At 37.5% G+C, this 19,739-nt stretch overlaps 1 protein-coding gene across 8 annotated transcripts in view; it reads right to left on the bottom strand.

Annotated features, from left to right (window-relative positions):
* Positions 1–19,739, bottom strand: part of EML6 (EMAP like 6) — a 270,058-nt gene that overhangs the window by 75,698 nt on the left and 174,621 nt on the right. For all 8 annotated transcript variants that reach the window (XR_012003469.1, XR_012003468.1, XR_012003467.1 and 5 more), the window contains exons 16-17: positions 18,212–18,317; positions 10,874–10,967 (exon numbers count right to left, since the gene is read on the bottom strand). Coding sequence is in view for 5 of the 8 variants with exons in the window: in XM_072768387.1 (XP_072624488.1) it covers positions 10,874–10,967; positions 18,212–18,317 (200 nt within the window). In the remaining 3 variants the exon portion in view is untranslated. The remainder of the gene's footprint in view (positions 1–10,873; positions 10,968–18,211; positions 18,318–19,739) is intronic.

Here is a 19,739-nt window from a genome sequence, read left to right as displayed (position 1 = left end):
AAATCTAGTTGTCCTGAAGCTTTGACATAGTTTCATTAAAAGCATACATTTGGTCTAACTTTCACTAAATACATCTAACAGGACAGGTAAATTAGAAAATAATTTAAAACACACACATAAGGTCTATATTAAAATCATGAGCTTAGACTTTCCTTTGCATGTGGCCATCTCTTCTTACCCTCATACTGCTACCAAAGTCTATTCAATTATGCTTTCAACAAATTAATGAAATACTTATAATGGATCAAAATGTCTCCATAAGGTAAAATTAAGTTCATAGCCCAAGATGTAGAAGGACAAATATAAAAATGATGACTGACTATAGATCTGAAGCTTTAGACCTGGTATTCCATAGTGCCAGGGAAATATTGTTTTGGAGTAGGTTCACATTAGAACCTAAGGATTTGCTGGACTTAGTAGATTTTATTGTATTTAATGGACTATTTGATAGTCTTCTCTAGTATATTAGGACATAACTTTCATTTTGTAAATAAAAGTGATTAACAAAAAGAACATAACTGACCAGTATCTCCTATGAACATGTATACTAATATCTTAAATAAAAATCTAAGAAAGAAAATCCAGTAACACATTAAAAAATACTTCATGACTGAATGCAAGGGTGGTTTATTATTAAGGATTCAAATGGTATAATTCATTATTTTAGTATTCATAAGAAAAACTGTGTTATTTTCACAGATACTGAAAAGGTATTTGACAAAAATCTAATACTTGCGATTAAAAAACAATCAGCAATCAATAAATTAGGAATTAATGGAGACTTATCTCTTAGTCACTTATATTTCCCTGCAGATTCTCATTGAAAAACCCAGATTCATTCAAAAACAATTATAGACAGACAAGCTGGCTTTCCAGATGTTGTGTGCCATTATCCTTTAGAAACAGAAAGTGCTGAAACAGTAGCTTATTCATGATTTGTTTTGGTGTGTGTGAATTCAAAAGTCAGATTCTTACTTAATGTCATTCCCAGTGGAGTCAGGTACAAGATTATTACTACTGCCATTTAACCTTGTATTGAGCATATTAACAAGTGCAATTAGGTAAGATTTTAAAAATTAAAGGCATAAGAGTTGGAATGGAAGAGGTAAAACTATTTCTATTTGCAGATGATGCAATTATATATCTAGAAAATTCAAAAGAAAATAATGTAAAAACAACTACAAATATAATTTAGTCAAGCTACAGCTTACAAACTTAAGTGCAGAATCAACAACTTATCAACAACTTCAATATTTACAAAAACCAACTGAAAACTATAATGAAATAAATGACTCTATAAACAACAAAAAAAAAACAAGGCATAAATGTAACAGAACATTTGCACATAGATGTTTATAGCAGCTTTAATTCTAATTGGCAAAACTTGAAAGCAATCAAGATGTCCTTCATCAGGCAAATAAGTAAAAACAAACAAACAAAAAAAAAGTGGTACACCCAGACAATAGAAAATAGAATACCATTCAGTGATAAACAGAAATGAGCTATCAAGCCAACGAGAAGACATAGAGGAACCTTTGGTGGAGTCTTTAAGATTTTCTATATAAGATCATGTCATATGCAAATAGTGACAGTCTTACTTTTTCCTTACCAATTTGGATGCCTTTTATTTCTTTTTCTTGTCTGATTGCTGCAGCTAGGACTTCCAGTACTATGTTGAATAAAAGTGGTAAGAGTGTACATCCTTGTCTTGTTCCTGATCTTAGAGGAAATGCTTTCAGTTTTTCACCATTCAGTATGATGTTAGCTGTGGGTTTTTCATATATGGCCTTACTATTAGAACTAATAAATGAGTTCAATAAAGTTGTAGGATATAAAATTAATACACAAAAATCTGTTGAATTTCTATACACCAATAACAAAGCAGTAAAAAGAGAAATTAAGAAAAGCAATCCCATTTATAATTGTACCAAAAACAATAAGTTACCTATAAAAACTTAACCAAGGAGGTTAAAGTCCTATACTCTAAAACCTATAAGACATTGATGAAAGAAACTGAAGATGACACAAACAAATGGAAAGATATACCATGCTCATGGTTTACAAGAATGTCCAAAGCACACTAAAGATTCAGAGCAATTCCTATCAAAAACTAATAGCATTTTTCAAGAATTAGAACAAATAATCCTACAATTTCTATGGAACCACAAAGACTTTGAATAGACAAAGGAAATCTAAAAAGAACAAAGCAGATTTCAAAATATACTACAAAGTATAGTAATCAAAACAAATCAATACTGGCACAAAAACAGACATATAAATCAATGGAGCAGTATAGGGAACCAGGAAATAAATCCATGCCTATATGGTCAATTAATTTACAACAAAGGAAGCAATAATTTATAACGGATAAAGACAGCCTTTTCAACAAATGGTGCTGAGGAAACTGGAGAGCTACATGCAAAAGAATGACACAGGACTGCCTTCGTATACCATACACAAAAGTAAATTCAAATAGATTAAAGACCAAAATGTGACACCTGAAACCATAAAAGTCACAAAAGAAAACATGGGCAGCAATGTCTTTGACACTGACCTCAACAACATATTTATGGATGTGTCTCCTCAGGCAAGAGAAACAAAAGCAAAAATAAATTATCAGAACACTAAAATAAAAAAATTTTGGACAGCAAAGGAAATCATCCACAAAACAAAAAGGCAACCTAGTCAATGGGAGAAGATATTTGCAAATGATACATATTATAAGGGGTTTATATTCAAAATATATAAAGAACTCCTACAATTCAACACCATAAAAAATCCCATTAAAAATAGGTGTAAGACCTGAATAGACATTTTTCTAAAGAAGACATAGAGATGGCAAACAGACACATGAAAAGATGTTGAACATTGGTCATCATCAGAAAAGAGCAAATTAAAACCACAGTGAGATATTACCTGACACCAGTCAGAATGGTTACACTAAAAACATAAGAAACAAGTGTTGGCAAGGATGTGGAGAAAAAGGAACTCTCGGGCACTGTTGGTAGGAACACAAATTTGTGCAACCACTCTGGAAAACAGTATGGAGCTTCCTCAAAAAATTAAGAATAGAAATATTATAGGATCTAGTAATTCCATGACTAAGTATTTACTCAAAGAAAACAAAAACACTAATTCCAAAAGATCTATGCACCCATATGCTTATTTCAGCATAAATTACAAATAGTTAAGATATGGAAGCAACCCAAGTGTTCATCCCTAGATGAATGGACAAGGAAGATATGGTGTGTACACACACACATACACACACACACAGAGAAATATTACTCAGCCATTAAAAAGAAGGAAATCGTGCCATTTGTAACACGTGGATGGACCTAGAGAGTATTACACTAAGTGAACTGAGTCAGAGAATGACAAATGCCATAAGATTTCACTGACATGTGGAACCTAAAAAGCAAAACAAATGAACAAATGAAATAAAATAAAAAAAGACTAATAAATACAAAGAACAAACTGGAGGTTTCACAGGGGATGGGGCCTAGGGAATGGGAAAAATAGCTGAAGGGGATTAAGAAATACAGCCTTAGAGTTATGAAATAAATAAATTATGGATGAAAATTACAAAAGGGAATACAGTCAATATTTTAACAACTTTGGATGGTGACAGATGATAACTACATTTATGGTAAGCATTTTAAAAAGTATATAGGGCAGCCCAGGTGGCTCAGCGGTTTAGCGCAGCCTTCAGCCCATGGCCTGATCCTGGAACCCCGGGATCGAGTGCCACATCGGGCTCCCTGCATAGAGCCTGCTTCTCCCTCTGCCTGTGTCTCTGCCCCTCTCTCTCTCTCTGTCTCTCATGAAAAAATAAAATCTTAAAAAAAAAAGTATATAAATGTCAAATGACTATCTTGTACACATGAGGCTAACGTATCAACTATACTTCAATTAAATAATAAGATAAGTTTTTAAAGTTAGAAATGCTTAATGAAGTATATACAGATCAAATGATGTGATGTCTCAAATTTTCTTTAAAATGTTCTAGCAAAGAAGTAAAAGAAACAAAGGAAGAGGGAAAGATTTGTGCCATCTGTAGGATGGTGCAGCTGGGTGAAAGGAAGTCCATTATGCTATTTCCTCCACTTCTGTGTAACTTTGAAACTTTCCATAACAAGTTAGAAGAACAGGACAGAGCATCTCTATGCCCACTACATGGGCACTAGAGTGACAGGCAGGGAAAGGAGTAGAAATTGATGTTTGAACTTTCATTTCTTTGAAAGTCCAAAGTGATGTGTGGACATTAGGGCCAAGATATATCACTGGAAATATCAGGAACAATTAGCACAGAGAGACAAAAGTTTAGATATGAAAGAAGAGAAAATATGTTTAACACCAAGAAGAGAAATAGACAAGATAACCATAAAAGACATTGAGTGTCTGAAGATTTCTTGATTGGAGGAAAATCCCCACAGATTCTAAATCATTACAAATTACATTTCCTACACAGAAAAAAAGGACTGTTTTGTGTTTTATTTAGATAGTTGGAAAAATGGTTTGAGAGCACTTTTTAGTTTTCATCTAATTTCTTGATGTCATAAAAACACCAGGATGTTTTCTGTTGTGGCTGAAGTTCTAAGGTGATGAATGATGGCAGGTAAATGTTAGTTAATGGCAACATCTAAATAAAGGACATTCATGGATATGTCAGCTATTTTTCCTTTAGACACTTATTAAATCTTTAGGGTAGTTGCCTACAACTGTGTCAGTAAAAAAATAAAATAAAATAAAACAGGAGTTTCAGGTCCTAAGCAGAAAGTAAGAATGCAGAAGATTGTCTCCCCCACCCCCTGCCATCTTAATAATGATTCCTCACACCAGAGTCATAAGTAATTGACCACATAGGGCCACATGTACTCTCTATTGGCAAGCACAGGGGGAGAGAGAAGGAATGTGCTCCTTCCAGAAGTCCAGGGCAGCTGCACACAGATGAGTTGGCTTCCAAATGTCCTATTCAGAACCCTTCATTGCTTAGAGGCCTAGTCCTGTGTGTGATTTTGTGTGTGTGTGTGTTTTTTTTCCTGATGTAGCCCACAACTTAGAAGGGTGAAAGACTGTTTGGTTTATACCCCATCTTCAGAAAAGATTTAAAATAGCTTACAATATACCACCATAAGATACCTATGAATAATCCTAATTCAAGAAGTAAATGATCTGTACTCTGAAAAATACTGATAAAAGAAATCGAAGAGGACACCAAAAAATGGAAAAAAAATTCCATGCTCATGGATTGGAAGAACAAACGTGATTGAAAATGTCTATACTACCCAAAGTAATCTATACATTTAATGCAATCCCTATCAAAATACCACTGGCATTTTTCACAGAAAATGCAGAAAAAGACAAAGAATCCTAAAATTTGTATGGAACCACAAAAGACTCGGAATAGCCAAAGCAAACGTGAAAAAGAAAAGGAAAGCTAGAAGCGTCACAGTTCCAGACCTCAAGCTATATTGCAAAGCTGTAATCATCAAGACAATATGCTATTGGCACAAAAACAGACACAGATCAACAGAACAGAATAGAGAACCCAGTAATGGACCCACAACTATATGGTCAACCAGTATTTTTTTTTTTTTTAAAGAAGGGGCACCCAAGCATGGGGGAAGGGCAGACAGGTAGGAAGAGAGAGAACCTCAAGCAGACTCTGTGCCGACACAGAGTTCAATGCAGGGCTCAATCTCATGATTCTGAGATCATGACCTGAGCCAAAATCAAGAGTCAGATGCTTAATCAATTGAGCCAGCCAGGCATCCCATGGTCAACTAATCTTCAACAAAGCAGGAAAGAATATTCAATGGAAAAAAGACAGTCTCTTCAGCATGTGGTGTTGGGAAAACTGGACAACACGCAGAACAATTAAACTGGATCATTTTCTCACACCATACACAAAAATAAATTCAAAATGGGAACACCTGGGTGACTCAGTGGTTGAACATCTGCCTTGGACTCAGAGGATGGTCCTAGGGTCCTGGGATTGGGTCCCACATCAGGCTCCACAGAGAGCCTGCTTTTTCCTCTGCCTATGTCTCTGCCTCTCCCTCTGTGTCTCTCATGAAAAAATAACTAAAATCTAAAAAAATAAAAATAAACAAAGAAATAAATTCAAATGGATGAATGACCTAAATGTGAGGCAAGAAATCATCAAAATCCTAGAGGAAAGTGCAGGCAGCAACGTCTTTGATCTCGGCTGTAGCAACTTCTTACTAGACATGTTGCTGGAGGCAAGGGAAACAAAAGAAAAAATGAACTTTTGGGACTTCATAAAGATAAAAAGCTCTGCACAGCAAGGGAAACAGTCCACAAAACTAAAAGGCAACCTACAGAATGGGAGAAGATTTTTGAAAATGACATATCTGATAAAAGGTTAGTATCCAAAATCTGTAGTGAACTCAAACTCAACATCCAATAAACAAGTAATCTAGTTAAGAAATAGAATAGACATTTTTCCAAAGACATCCAGATGGTTAACAGACACATGAAAAGATGCTCAACATCACTCATCATCAGGGAAATACAAATCGAAACCACAATAGATACCACCTCACACCTGTCATGATGGCTAAAATTAACAACACAGGAAACAGCAGGTGTTGGCAAGGATGTAGAGAAATGGGAACCCTCTTGTACTTTTGGTGGGAATGCAAATTGGTGCAGCCACTGTGGAAAACAGTATGGAGGTTCCTCAAAAAGTTAAAAATAGAGCTACCCTACAATCCAGCAATTGTACTACTAGGTATTTACCAAAAGAATACAAAAGTACAGATTTGAAGGGATACATGCACCCCAATGTTTATAGCAGCAATGTTCACAATAGCCAAACTATAGAAAGAACCCAAATGTCCATCGGCTGATGAATGAACAAAGAAGACGTGGCATACAGATACTAGGGAATATTACTCAGCCATCAAAAAGAATGAACGCTTGCCATTTGCAACACGTGGAATTAGAGAGTGCTAAGTAAATAAGTCAGAGAAAGACAAATATCATATGATCTCAGTCGTATGTGAAATTTAAGAAACAAAACAGATGAACATGCAGAAGGGGAAAAAAGGGGGAGGCGGGGAACAAACCATTAAGAGACTCAAAACAAACTGAGGGCTGATGGAAGGAGGGTGTAAGGGGATGGGCTTAATGGGTGATAGGCACTTGTGATGTGCACTGGGTGTTGTATATAAGGGACGAATCACTGAATTTTATTCTTGAAACCAATATTGCACTATACGTTGACTAACTAGAATTTAAATAAAAATAAAAAAAATAAAAATAAAAAAGGATAACATTTCCCCATAAAAAATAAACAAAACAGCTTACAATATCAAATAATAATACATAATAAGCCAAGTAATAGCAAAAGTAAAGTGAGAGGACATACTTGTGAGTGAAAAAAATAAGCCAGTTACAGAGCCATATGTGGAAGATCTTACATATGAATAAAAATGGATAAAAATACTAGAACAATGTGTACTAAAGAATGTATGCTAAATTGTTGGCTAGGTCATGGGTAATGGAATTATGGATGATTTTTATTTTTCTCTTAGTTTTTTTTGTGCTAACTTTTCTTTAATGATTACACATTATTTTGAAAACAGAAAAGAGTAATAAATGTTATTTTTAAAAAGAGATTGCACATTTTCATAAAGGAAAGTGAGAAAAGAAAAGTGCCAGTTTGGTATGCGGAGACTTTATCATTTCACTAGATGCAACATGGAAATACACAATCTGCACTTCTACATGCCTCCTCTTTCTGGGCCTACATTTTGTCCCTAAGCTTCCAGTAGCACAATTATGTCACACCGACTGTGCAAGTATTCTTATTAGGTACCTTGATAACTGTACCTTTTGCCTACTGTTCAAACCTCTGAGATGAAGCATGTCAAGAATAATTGGTCACTGTCCCCCACAGTCCTGTTACTGATGCATCAGAAATGCAGATAAAGGGACATAGAAGCACTTGATTAGGTCATTATTCTTCTCTGAGGGACAATAATATTAGGCGATTCAACTACTGCCCATACGAGATTGGCTTCAGTTATTAAATGGGTTACTTTTATAATACACTAAAATCTGAATGACTTTCAAAAGGGGAAAAAAAGTGAAAAAACTCATTTGTAATGGAGGTGACTGAAATCTTTCATTGAAATTAGCCAAGAGGCAGAAGAATTGTTCAGAGATGGGATTAAGTCTCAGAGAAATCTTGTAAGAAGATCTCTACATGCCAATCCTAAATTTCTCTAACGTCCCTGAGCTGATAAAAAAAGGAGCTTCAGTTAAACATTTTCACAACTAGAGGTGTTTTTTTTTTTAATTTATTTATTCATTCATGAGAGACACACTGAAAGAGGCAGAGACACGGGCAGAGGGAGAAGCAGGCTCCCTGCAAGGAGCCTGATTGTAGGACTTGAACCCAGGACCCTGGGATCATGACCTGAGCCAATGGCAGATGCTCAACCACTGAGCCACAGGTGTCCCTAGAGGTGGCTTTTGAGAATGCAGTGTCATGCAGGGGGCACACCTTAGCCCTGGGTGTCAGCAGCACTGCTGGTGACACCGTCATGGCTTCTAACTTGCCCATCCCTCCATGGGCAACTCTCCTGTCCTGGGGGATGGGGATTGTCATAGAACACCGTCAGGTCAGAGCAGGGCAGGTGGCCAGAAGGAGGTTCACTGATAAGCCTGGCTAGTGCCCAAAACAGGCATGACTGAGTAGAGAAGTACAAAGTGAGGGGTCACAGAGTTGACCATTCTGAGGGCAAATGAAGCCCACTCAGGAACTGTGAAGACTCCTTGAAGCCAGTAAGGTACCATTAGTAAAGAATCATCTGTTTTTGTCACTTCTTTCATGTCCCAGGTTTTTTTCTTTTTAAATGTAATCTCTACACCCAATGTGGGGCTCAGACTCACACCCCCCAAGAGTCGCATGCTCAGGACGCCGGGTGGCTCAGTGGTTGAGTGTCTGCCTTTGGCTCAGGGCATGATCCTGGAGTCCTGGGATCGAGTCCCACATCAATCTCCTTGCATGGAGGCTGCTTCTCCCTCTGCCTCTCTTTCTGCCTCTCTCTGTGTCTCTCATGAATAAGTAAATAAAATCTTAAAAGAAAAAAAAAAGTCTCATGCTCTGCTGACTGAGCCAGCCAGGCGTCCCTATGCCCCAGTTTTTAAAGTTTCTATCTGCTCAAGTATGTGACTTAAAACCAAAGAGTTTTTATTTATTTGTAAATTTATACTTATATAAATTTATATAAACATTATTATGTAAGCAGATGTTTATGTAAATATTTACTTATTTATTATTTTAAAACCTAGTAGTCTTCAAAGAACTTTAGCAATCCTTAACATTCCTTCTTGGAAAGAGCACTGGTTTATGTTACAATTGCAAAAATATTCTTGGAGGGCAATTTTGCAGGTGTCCTGTTTGGAGAATGTGACATAAGGCTTAGGAGCAATTCCAAAAATAAAGTGTGTACTAACATAATGGTGTTAAGTCACTTTGTAGTAATTAAATAGAAGCAACACTACCTCGTCTATAAATATATACCTCTAAAATATTAATAAGTATTTCTTCTGTTTCAGTGAATGTTTCTGGCATACAACAGGGGAGCCACAGAGGGTTACAGAGGGTTTTCTAGCAGGAAAATTGCTTTTCTGTTGCTTTTGAAGTGCAGACATGGGCTTTGCCTGAAATAATCTGCAATGCAGTTGGTATGTTATCAGAAATATTAAACTAAAATTTGGTATATTAGTCTAAATGGAGAGCAAGTTCTAATTAAGAGCTGAATCTGAGTATTGGCAGAGAATGATATAACAGTGAGGAATACTAGAAAGGGACCAAGAAAGCCCAGTTGGGCAGGCAGATTTATGAGCTGTCATTTGCTGCCAGGAATTTCGTCTCAATAGCACTTACGAGAAAATCTTCTGTTTTTCTCCTAAGATGGTCAGCAGGAGTCCTCAAGGATCCATCTCCTCCTGCTCTAGGCCCCAGCAATTTATAGATTTTCATTTACTAAATCCAATTGCCAAAATAACATCCTTCCTATTTAATACTGTGAAGGGAAATGTTAATTTACAAAGTGAATATTGAGATTCAAAGCCATTAACTTAAAAATGACTTTATACTTCAAGACAGAATGGAAGTTAGATCATGCAGAGAAGAACTAGTGGAGAGGTAAGCTGATAACCTTTCTTGGGCAACAAATTGTATCACTGGGCCTTGGCTGCCAACTATGTTGACCTCTGACCACGGCCGGGCAAACAGCTAAGCCCAATGTAAGTAGGAGTAGAAAGCAGTGTTCAGACTTAGGGCTGATTCAGCATGGAGGGAGGCTGGGGTAAGGGAGGACAGGTGGTCTATAAACAGCAGTCGGTCTTGGAAAGTCTATTTATAAGATGGAGAGATTAGGGAAACAATTTGTCTGCTTTGAAAGCGAGTGGCAGATGCACACGATGGGGCCTCCTTTCCTGCATGCCACGGCCTCATGACAAATGGTACTTCTGACTCGAGTGACATTGACACTCCTTTACCAGATGCAAGACAGTCAAAAAACAAGGGGCGAGGCCCACGGCTGAGAAAAGCTACTCTTCTGCTCCTGGAGAAAGCTTTGATAAAGACAATGCATATATTACGAAAAGTGAAGTGATGAGTAACTCTATGGAAAGGGTTTCAGAATTTTCCAGGTCCCCGAAACAAATATTAGCCATGAAATATTGCAGTAAGTCTTCACATAGGTGTTAAGCTTTCCATGTGAATTCCATCTGAGTTTGAAGATGAAATCTCACCAGAAAATGAAAACCATTGACCTTTACTGAAGTGAGAGCATCAGCAGGATGCTGCATGACCCCAGCACCGCCTTACCTTGTGGTGGCTATCTTTTCTCCCTTTTTCCAGTCCCAAAACACAATACTGTGAAAATCGTCTAAACCAACCGACACCAGACATTTTCCATCAGCTGTATGAAAACAACACAAATGGCAAATGACTCATTTCTCCAATGAAAAACCAAAACATTTCATGTACTGTAAAGACAAATATGAAATGGGTCTTAAGAATATTATTTAGGCCACAAAACATTAGAAGTATCATATACTAGAGAGAGCTCACTGCATGAAATGCATAATTAGTAATTAGTTGAGCTTAATGCATCATAACTGGTTGATGAATTAAACCACTGACCTAACATTCCAGTCTGATACATGGAACTGGAGGAAGCCTCTCAGGTACATCACAAAAACACTGTGTATTTTATGACAAACAAATCTCATGACATTTACTCAAAGAGCCATTTGGCTTTGTGATTCAGTCTATTTCCAGCTTTAAAAAACCAAGTTCTATTTAAACCTCCGAGATAAGAGCATTATAGAAACTAAATTTAATTTCAAAAAGTCTTTCAAAAGATATTATAATTAAAAAATCTTAAACCCTTGGTTTCCCCATTTCAAATGTAGTATGCTTAGTATAGGACATTTGGAAAATATAAAGGAAATTTAAAAATCTTCCCAGTTTTTAGGCCTACCTTTGGAGTTTATCCCGTTTCTCCACACAAATGTGCTTATTTTAAAAAACAAAACCAGGATGATAATGAACATGCTATTATCTGATCTTTTTCATTTGTAATATGGTAGACCTTTTCCCTTAGTATGAAGTATTATTTATAATATCATCAATGACTACTATAATGTAGACACTTGGGTTGTTTTCCAAAAAAAAAAAAAAAAAAAAAAAAACAACCTTAAAATACATTGTCAATGTAATTAAATTGAAAATCAAAATAGTTAATATGCTTTTTCCCTTCAAGACCAAGGAAAGCTATATAGTCAGTAAGTCTTTCCCTTCCTCCTTACAAGCCAGATTCACAGAAAGAAGGCCTGGGGCCAGCTATTTCACCCTAGCTCCATGCTGGCCAGACTCACTATCAGTTTAGTAGGTGTCTTCCCAGATGACAGAGGACCCACAGTGTGAGGGCAAAGAAAACTGTTTCCCATCCACTCAGGATCTTAACTGGTGTTTTCAAAGGCAGGTCTGGGGTAGATACCACATAAGAGTGGCCAGGAAGGAAGTCTAATTAAACTGGAATTTCAGATAATGGATAACTTCTTAGTATAAATAGGCGCAAAATACATAATTATTTAAAATTAGGTATTTATAATTACATTGCAAGGAACATATTTGCACTAAAAACTTAGTTGGCTTCCTGCATTTCTTATTTGCTAAATCTGGCAACCCTCCCCAAATGCTAACCAATGCCCAACCTGTGAGTGCCCTTACGTGTGCCAAACTGTCTCCTCAAGCTACCAAGCTTCCTTCTCCAGGGGCAGGAGCAGAATCAGAGAAAGAAGAGCCTGGCTTAAGGAACAAATCCTCCTAAATCCTGGACTCCTACTGAGTATGAGACAAGGATGTGAGAGTTACATTAACCCTTGCAAGCTCTTAGGCTCAGTACCAGACGAGACATTTATGCCTTCCAAGAGTGCTAAAGGATCACCAAGTGATAACTATAAACAAATGTGTCTTTTCAGTCACAGTGATTATGTCCTTAGGCTTAATCATTATCAGGCTTTAATTTGTTTAGGCCTCTCTCTAAATGTTTGGGAGAGGGAATTGATAATGGCTTCCTATTCATTACCAACATTACTCTTTCTATACTTCTTGGGGTAGCCTGGCTCTGCTTCTGTATTAGTATGGCTCTGTATTTCGGTGATTTTACTTATTTATCAGAGTTTCCTCACTCCCTTTTCAGATTATAAGCTCTGTTAAGCTTACAGTAATCATATCACATTTCCTTTGTGATCTTCCTACTAAGCTAGTTTCCAGTGAACACTAAGGATACTGGCTGAAGAGGACAAGGGAGATAAAGATAGAATGTGTGTATGGGGGCACCCTGGCGGCTCAGTGGGTTAAGCCTCTGACTCTTGGTTAGGCTCAGGTCACGATTACAGGGTCCTGGGATCCAGCCCCACAGAGTCTGCTTCTCTCCTCTCCCTCTGCCCCTCCCTGCACTCGTACACACTCTCTCTAAAATAAATAAATCTAAAAAGAAGACAAGAATGTGTGGATGGGTGATACGAAGGTAAATACAATGTGCTGTATTATCTAGCTCTACAAATTTTGTTTTAATTATCATTTCTTTCAAAAACATGGCACTAATATTCAGTGTCTCTTTTTCCCATTTATTGAGTCTACATTTTGTGTTTTCTTTTATAACCAGTGTAGCTATATTAATATGTCCTTAGAAGACAAGCGTCTACACATTTAAAATGATGATTCAAGCTCTGTGTCTCTTGAGAAGGTCTCAGAGTAAAGTGTTTTTCTTTGGCGGGGGGGTCTTTTTATTAGCATTTCTGCAAGGCCCTACCAGCTTGTCTTCACGGTTATATACCTTTCTGCCCCAATTCGTGACTATGAGGGGAAATGAAGAAACAGTACAAATCCAGTCGCGCCTCAACAACCATACCTCTCCTTTAGGACAGTGACCTTTTCTTAAATTCTGCAGGTGTAGGCTATTTCTGCAAAGCACATGGTCTGGAAATATAATTGGCTACCTTTTTATTTTTTCCCAGTTTTTACCTTCCCCCACCTGCCCCCAAAGAGATTGGCCTTGGCTTTGAAAATCCATTGTTCCTTGACCAGTTGGAGTTTGTTTTTTTTTCCAGCCATATTTTTAGAGTCAAGGTAATGTCCTTTTAAATCTTTCCAGGCACAGTATGTGTTAATTATGGATATTTTGTGACATAGTCCAGAAATAATTCTAAGGCACTTAATGTCAACAGTAAAGGGCACAGTAGAAAGAGTAAATTTCTACTCAATTACAAGTTGGTGCCTGCATTCGGGGCTCATAAAAAATGCATAGATTTTCAGAACTGAACACATTGAAATCCAGTTAGTCTTAGAGGTGCCCTTGTGGAAATCAGTACTATTCAGTGAAGATTTTTAAAAATATGAGTAGGATTAACGTTGCCGAAACTTTCTGTTCCTAATGTGGTTTTCTATTCATGTGGAAGCACCTTTTGTCCTGTAAGCACAAAATCAAAGATGGCTCCATCTTCCCTAGACGGTGGTAATAAATTAACAAAGCTAAAAAGTTGCTCAATTAAGTGAGATAAATTCATTCCTTCTTGTTTACGTAGAGCTATGGTTTATGTAGTAAGAAATGCTTTTCATTAAAAATGTCTTTTCATTTGCTTTGGAACAATGGCAAGAATAATCTAAATCCCCATGTATGATTGCTTATTTGTTGTCTAGCTTTCACATCATTTGCCTGCTTTGTATTTCCACGACAATTTCTTTTCCTAATAAGAGACAAATGTACTACTATCAGATCTCCACACCGCCTCCCCAAATGAGCTGGCTTATAAGAGATGGATGGATACGGGGTCCTGAGGCACACAGATGGTGCCACTGGGTAGATAATGGCCAATGTTGGTGTCCTGTTTATGTGGTTCAGTAGAGAAATCTAAGTAATCTCTCTTGGCATTTTAACTTAAGCTACTCACTTTTCTACTACTTTTCAAAAAAAGAAAAAGGAATAGTTGTTTCCGTTCCTATTCACATAAATGTGTGGTTCAGGGCTGTTCTAGGACAAGGCTCTCTTTTTACCAGGAACTGTTCTGTTCATGTGGCAGCCTCTATGCACCACTATGCCTCTTCCACCTTTATACTGGCAAGTGGGGGCAGGGCAGCTGGACATACTTGCCTTTGGGTCAAGGGAGTGACACTGAGCACTTCAGCTATGACTTTCATGGTACAAGTTCACCCTGTCTTGGCTCTGGTACAGGGCAGAGGCAGGAGTAGGCAAGACGACTCAGGGGAGAGGGCTCCTGGCATAGCTTTTGCCAGCTCAAAACCCCACGCTTGGTGGCCTTCTCACTGCACCGAGGCCAGGAGACCTGGGTTCTAGCTCAGGATCTGCCATCATTTGCTGTTTACCCTCACCATACCACCAAACTTTCTGGATCTCCATTCTTGATCTATCATGTGATACAGGGTTTTCTGTTTTATCATTATGACACAAAGTACTATCAATATAACTTAACTCAAAGAGACCTATGCTCACACCTTCAGAAGGTGCCAGAGAGAACACAAAGATAAAAAAAAAAAACCACCATAATTTACCTCATGTATGGGTTACACATTCACAGTGATGGATCAAACACAAGAGATACTAGTTGAAGGTCTTCCCGAATAGTCCTTAACAGCAGTGCTTTCTAAAACTATCAATAAGCTTCCTTTCTGCCATTTATGTATCATCATTGTACTTGAACTCTGAGACAAATGTAATTTTCCACAATCAAAAAATAACATGTTTGCTGAACAAGCGTGGCTCCTCCCCAGTCATTGTTATCTGGGCAATAGAGAAGGTATTGTTGAAATGGAAATATCCTTTTTATGCAGAAAATATTTCATAACTTAATATTTATTTGCCCAAAATGGGAATTAGAAGCAGTGACAGGATCAGTTTCTCCACTTCTTTCTAAGGCATCTGGTTTCTCTCCCTGGGCAATTGATGTGAGGAGCTGCCTTACAAGGCGAAGATTTCTAAATGCACTTAATCTCTCCTTCTACAAAGGAAAGAGGAGAGAGGACTTCTCGAAAATGCAGAGGGCAAGTTACTGGGTACCAGCTTATCGCTAGAACTCATCTCTATTCAATGTCTTTGATCAACATTCCTCTAATCCCTTTCCTAAAGGTATGTAACAGACTTTAGATCTTTTGATGTATCTTAATTTAAAAACCAAGAAATTAATTCTACATTGAAAATATTCTAATGATTATTCAATTCTATTTCTATATTATTCTAAATTTCCTGCCACTCTGCTTATATGTTAATACACATATACACATTTTCAGTGGAAATCAGTGAAGAGATGCTATTGCAAGTTCTATTTTTTCTCTTTCACTAAACTTGATATATAAATATGTATGAAATACACATAATCCACATACTTGTCATTTTGAGTTATAGCTTTTATTATATGGTGCCAAATTATCTGCTGGAGTTAGAGGGTCAGTTTTTAATGTTGCCAAAAATATGAATCTATTCAATTCTCCATCTTTAATACACGTTTCTGTTTTAGTATTTTATTTATTTTTGTTAATGGGTATCTTACTACTTTTCTAGAACATATTAGTATAGTTTTTATATTAAGTATATACATATGCATTGGCTAGCACAATTAATTTTAGGAAAAGGGCAGTTTAGCTATTGAGGAGTAGAAGAATGAAAAAAAGCAGAAAAAATTCATTCACATCTTTGGAAGAGAAACATGTTTGAACTCAAATTATGGTTTCCTTTTAGATTTTACCATTTTATCAAGGACATACAATATTCCTATTATAAAACTGTAGGTCCATCAAACTTCTAGAAGTTTAGGACTTTACTTTGTATTTACTGTTACTAGCTGTGTAATTCAGGCTTCCCATTGGCAGGTGTCATGCTGAACTGTTCTCTTTCCCTCAATACTCATGGCTTCTCAACCTCACATGCCTGCCAGCATGGAGTAGGGACTCTTTAGCCTGGAGTTTTACTACCTCAATAACCACAGAAAGTATTAAATAACTTCTAATAATGATATAACAATTTGGATTTGTGCTGTAGTTTGCAGTATGTGAAGATGTGCATGTCACAAAAAAATCCCCCCCCCCAACTGCCCTGTATTACTATAGGTCAAAAAATAAAGAGAGGTAATTTTCACGCAAACACGGTTTACAATGTGAAGTTCTAGTAGTAGTAGTGAAAGGCAAGACAAAATGTATTAGGCAAAATTCTCATTCATTTCTTCACATTTTTGGAGTAGCTCCTGTGTTCGCAGCACTATAAAATGTGCAATGGGAAGCGGAGAGATGGGCTCTGCTGGCCAAGCAGCTTATTGTATGAGAAGGGCAATAACACAAATCACTGCTGTAGCACATGAACTCTGACAGGTCAGCACAAGAGCAATGACAACCATGGGCTAAGGGATACAGAACAAGGACAGGTTATTTCTCCCTAGAAACTTTCGGTTTGATCTTAAAGGATAGTAGGACTTGAACAGACACATGGCAGTAGAATGAGGAAAGGGGCAGAGGCAAAATGAAGAACAGTCATGCAGTTAGGTTCCACAGTTAGGGAGACATAAAGACACATGAATAGGTAAGTGGGTGGAAACACCCCAAAGGAAGGTTGAGGCCACATCATGGAAGGCCATGAATGTCCAACCAAGGGCTCAGCCCTGAGTCAGCCAGCCAAGAAGAGTCCACGTGGTGCCAGCTGAGTTTCCAGAAAGCTCTAGAACGGTAGAATGGACTAGAGAAAGTGGGAATGGAATCAGAGTCCAGCATGATCACCATGGCAGAGATGAGGAGGAGTTCAGACTTGAGCAAGGAAAGTAGAGAGAGAGAGGGACACAGGAAAGAGAATGGAGTTGTGGAGTCATTGAACATAATGATTAACATTACACACACTCCACATATTAAACATCTGATTGGAATTTAGAAAAAAAGAAATTATAGAACCAATTTTCAGGAGAAAGTTTCTAATTTTTTTCTACCAATCTAACTTCTACAATTGGGATTAAAAATTCCAGGTAGAAACACCTTTGGTGATAGGCCCTCATTCCCCACTGTAGCTTAAAGAAATGGCCTCACTCTAAAGGAAATTACATTCATCAGTTGGTATTCTAATAGCACTGTGTTCAAATCTTAAATTAAGGAGATGCAAAATCCAGTTTTGTTTTTTTCAATATGAAATTCATTTCTAAAACAGAAGTGTTGTAAAGTGGTCCTTTGCAGAGAATTTGTAGCCCTCCTACTAGTTCTTTATATTTTAAATTGCAAGCGCCCTGCTCCTACTTATTTGGAGAGATGAAATTGATGTTCTGAGTCGCTGCCAGACATTTGCAACTAAGATTTTCTACAGCAACAGCTGCTCTAGGTTTCAAACTGCTCAAGCAAATGCAGAGCACAGTGTGAGCTCTGGATAATGACTTGGGAGGGGGGAAATGAGAAGGTCCAGGAAAGGACGTGTAATCTAAAGGCCACATTTTTTGTGAGATATTCACATTTCTGATTCCCGGTCTGCAACCAGGTAGCTGACATACCAAGGGCTTACCCTATTACACAGAGAACTTGACTAAACAAGAGGTTGTAAAAACAAAACTCAAATAAAAAAACTCAGCCCTAAGTAAATGCAGAACTATCAAGGACTCCAATGGTGCTTACCTGAAAAATCGAGGGCACACACGCCTCTCTGGTGTTGTCCTTTCAATAGTGACAAACATTTTAGAGTTTGTGTGTCCCACACATGAATAGCAGCATCTCTTCCAACCTTAAATAACAAGATGAGTGTTATTAACTACTTAAAATTTTTTAACAGGAATGATTCCTAAGAGTCATTGTTAGAGTCTTAGAGTCAGGTGCTGCACAGAAATCCAAAACCACACATTTGGAGAGTAGGAGGCTTCTCAGAAATCATCTGGTCCAACTCCATTATTTTTCAGATGAGAAAACGGAGGTGCAAGGAGTTGAACAAGCTTGTCCTGGGCATCAAGTTGGGTGCCAGTCCAGTCTAACCTGGTGCATGGTTCCCAGGGAAGGTTCTTAAAACTCCAAATCAGATGTTCACTGTGCTTTCTCAGTTAGTTCAACATTTCTCTCTCCTGCCTTCTCAACTCCGATTCCATTTCTTGGTCAGGGAAGTGACCTGTATGTTGTTATGGAGCTGGCCTCAGAGTTCTTTTACCCATCTCAATTATTTTACCCATCCAAAGAAGACCTGGCCCTGCTTCTCGCCCAGGAAAATGATGGCTTCAGGGCTTACCTGTCTTAAGGTGGATTCTCCTCAAGGGGATACAAACTTCTCTCAAGCTAAGTCTCAACAACAGAAAAAGATTTAGTAGTAAAATGGATCTTCTCACTTAATTGTAAGGGAAAAAAGAACCCTGTTGGGTGTAATGACTATAAAAGGGAAAATGGGACATAGAAGATGCCCTTAACTAAGGATACTCTAGCCAATTCCTACAATGGTATATGGAGGCCCAGTTACCCCTGCGGTGGCTACTGGTGTACTTGTCACTGGTTTGCCTCTTGTCAATTACAGAATAGAATATGGCATCTCCTCAGGGATTTTTGCAAAGAACCAATCTGTTTCTTTTTTCAAAGGAAGGTTATTAAATACACATGAACCAACAAAAAGAACAACAAAAAATGAGAGGGAGGAGAGTGAAATGTAAAAATGCAAAGTAGTCATCATTTACTTCTATGAAACTTAACCATGTCAGCTAATTCAGAAGAAATAGTTGGTAGCAAACCAACATGTCAGTTAATGGCACTCTTCTTTTGAAGAACTGTAATCCTTTTATAAATAATATAAAAGCTATGGACTTTCCTCCCCCAACACTTACATATGTTTCTGGGGACCAACTCCCTTCCTGCCCTCAACCTCACCACTGATCTCATGAACACAAGGCTATGAACTCTGTGCAAAGACTTCTCTACTACCTGTACATGAGGCGTCAGAAATAGTTGTTTCATGTTAATCTCTGACCCTCATATCACATGTTTTTCCTTGAATTTGCCACTTACATGTTGAGAATCAGTTTAAGGCTTATCTGTAGTTAAAAGTCCATGATAAAACTGAACAAAACTGAAGCTCATACATTGGAAGAAAAGAGTACAAAACTGAAAATATGATTAACATTATTGCTTTGCCACAAGATAATAAATCTGAGTTTAATGGTTTTTCTGTTTA

The sequence above is a fragment of the Canis lupus genome, chromosome 11 (genome assembly GCF_048164855.1).
Source record: "Canis lupus baileyi chromosome 11, mCanLup2.hap1, whole genome shotgun sequence".
Taxonomy (NCBI): domain Eukaryota; kingdom Metazoa; phylum Chordata; class Mammalia; order Carnivora; family Canidae; genus Canis; species Canis lupus.
The sequence above is the reverse complement of the archived record's forward strand: the minus strand, read 5'-3'. Positions and strand labels throughout refer to the sequence as shown.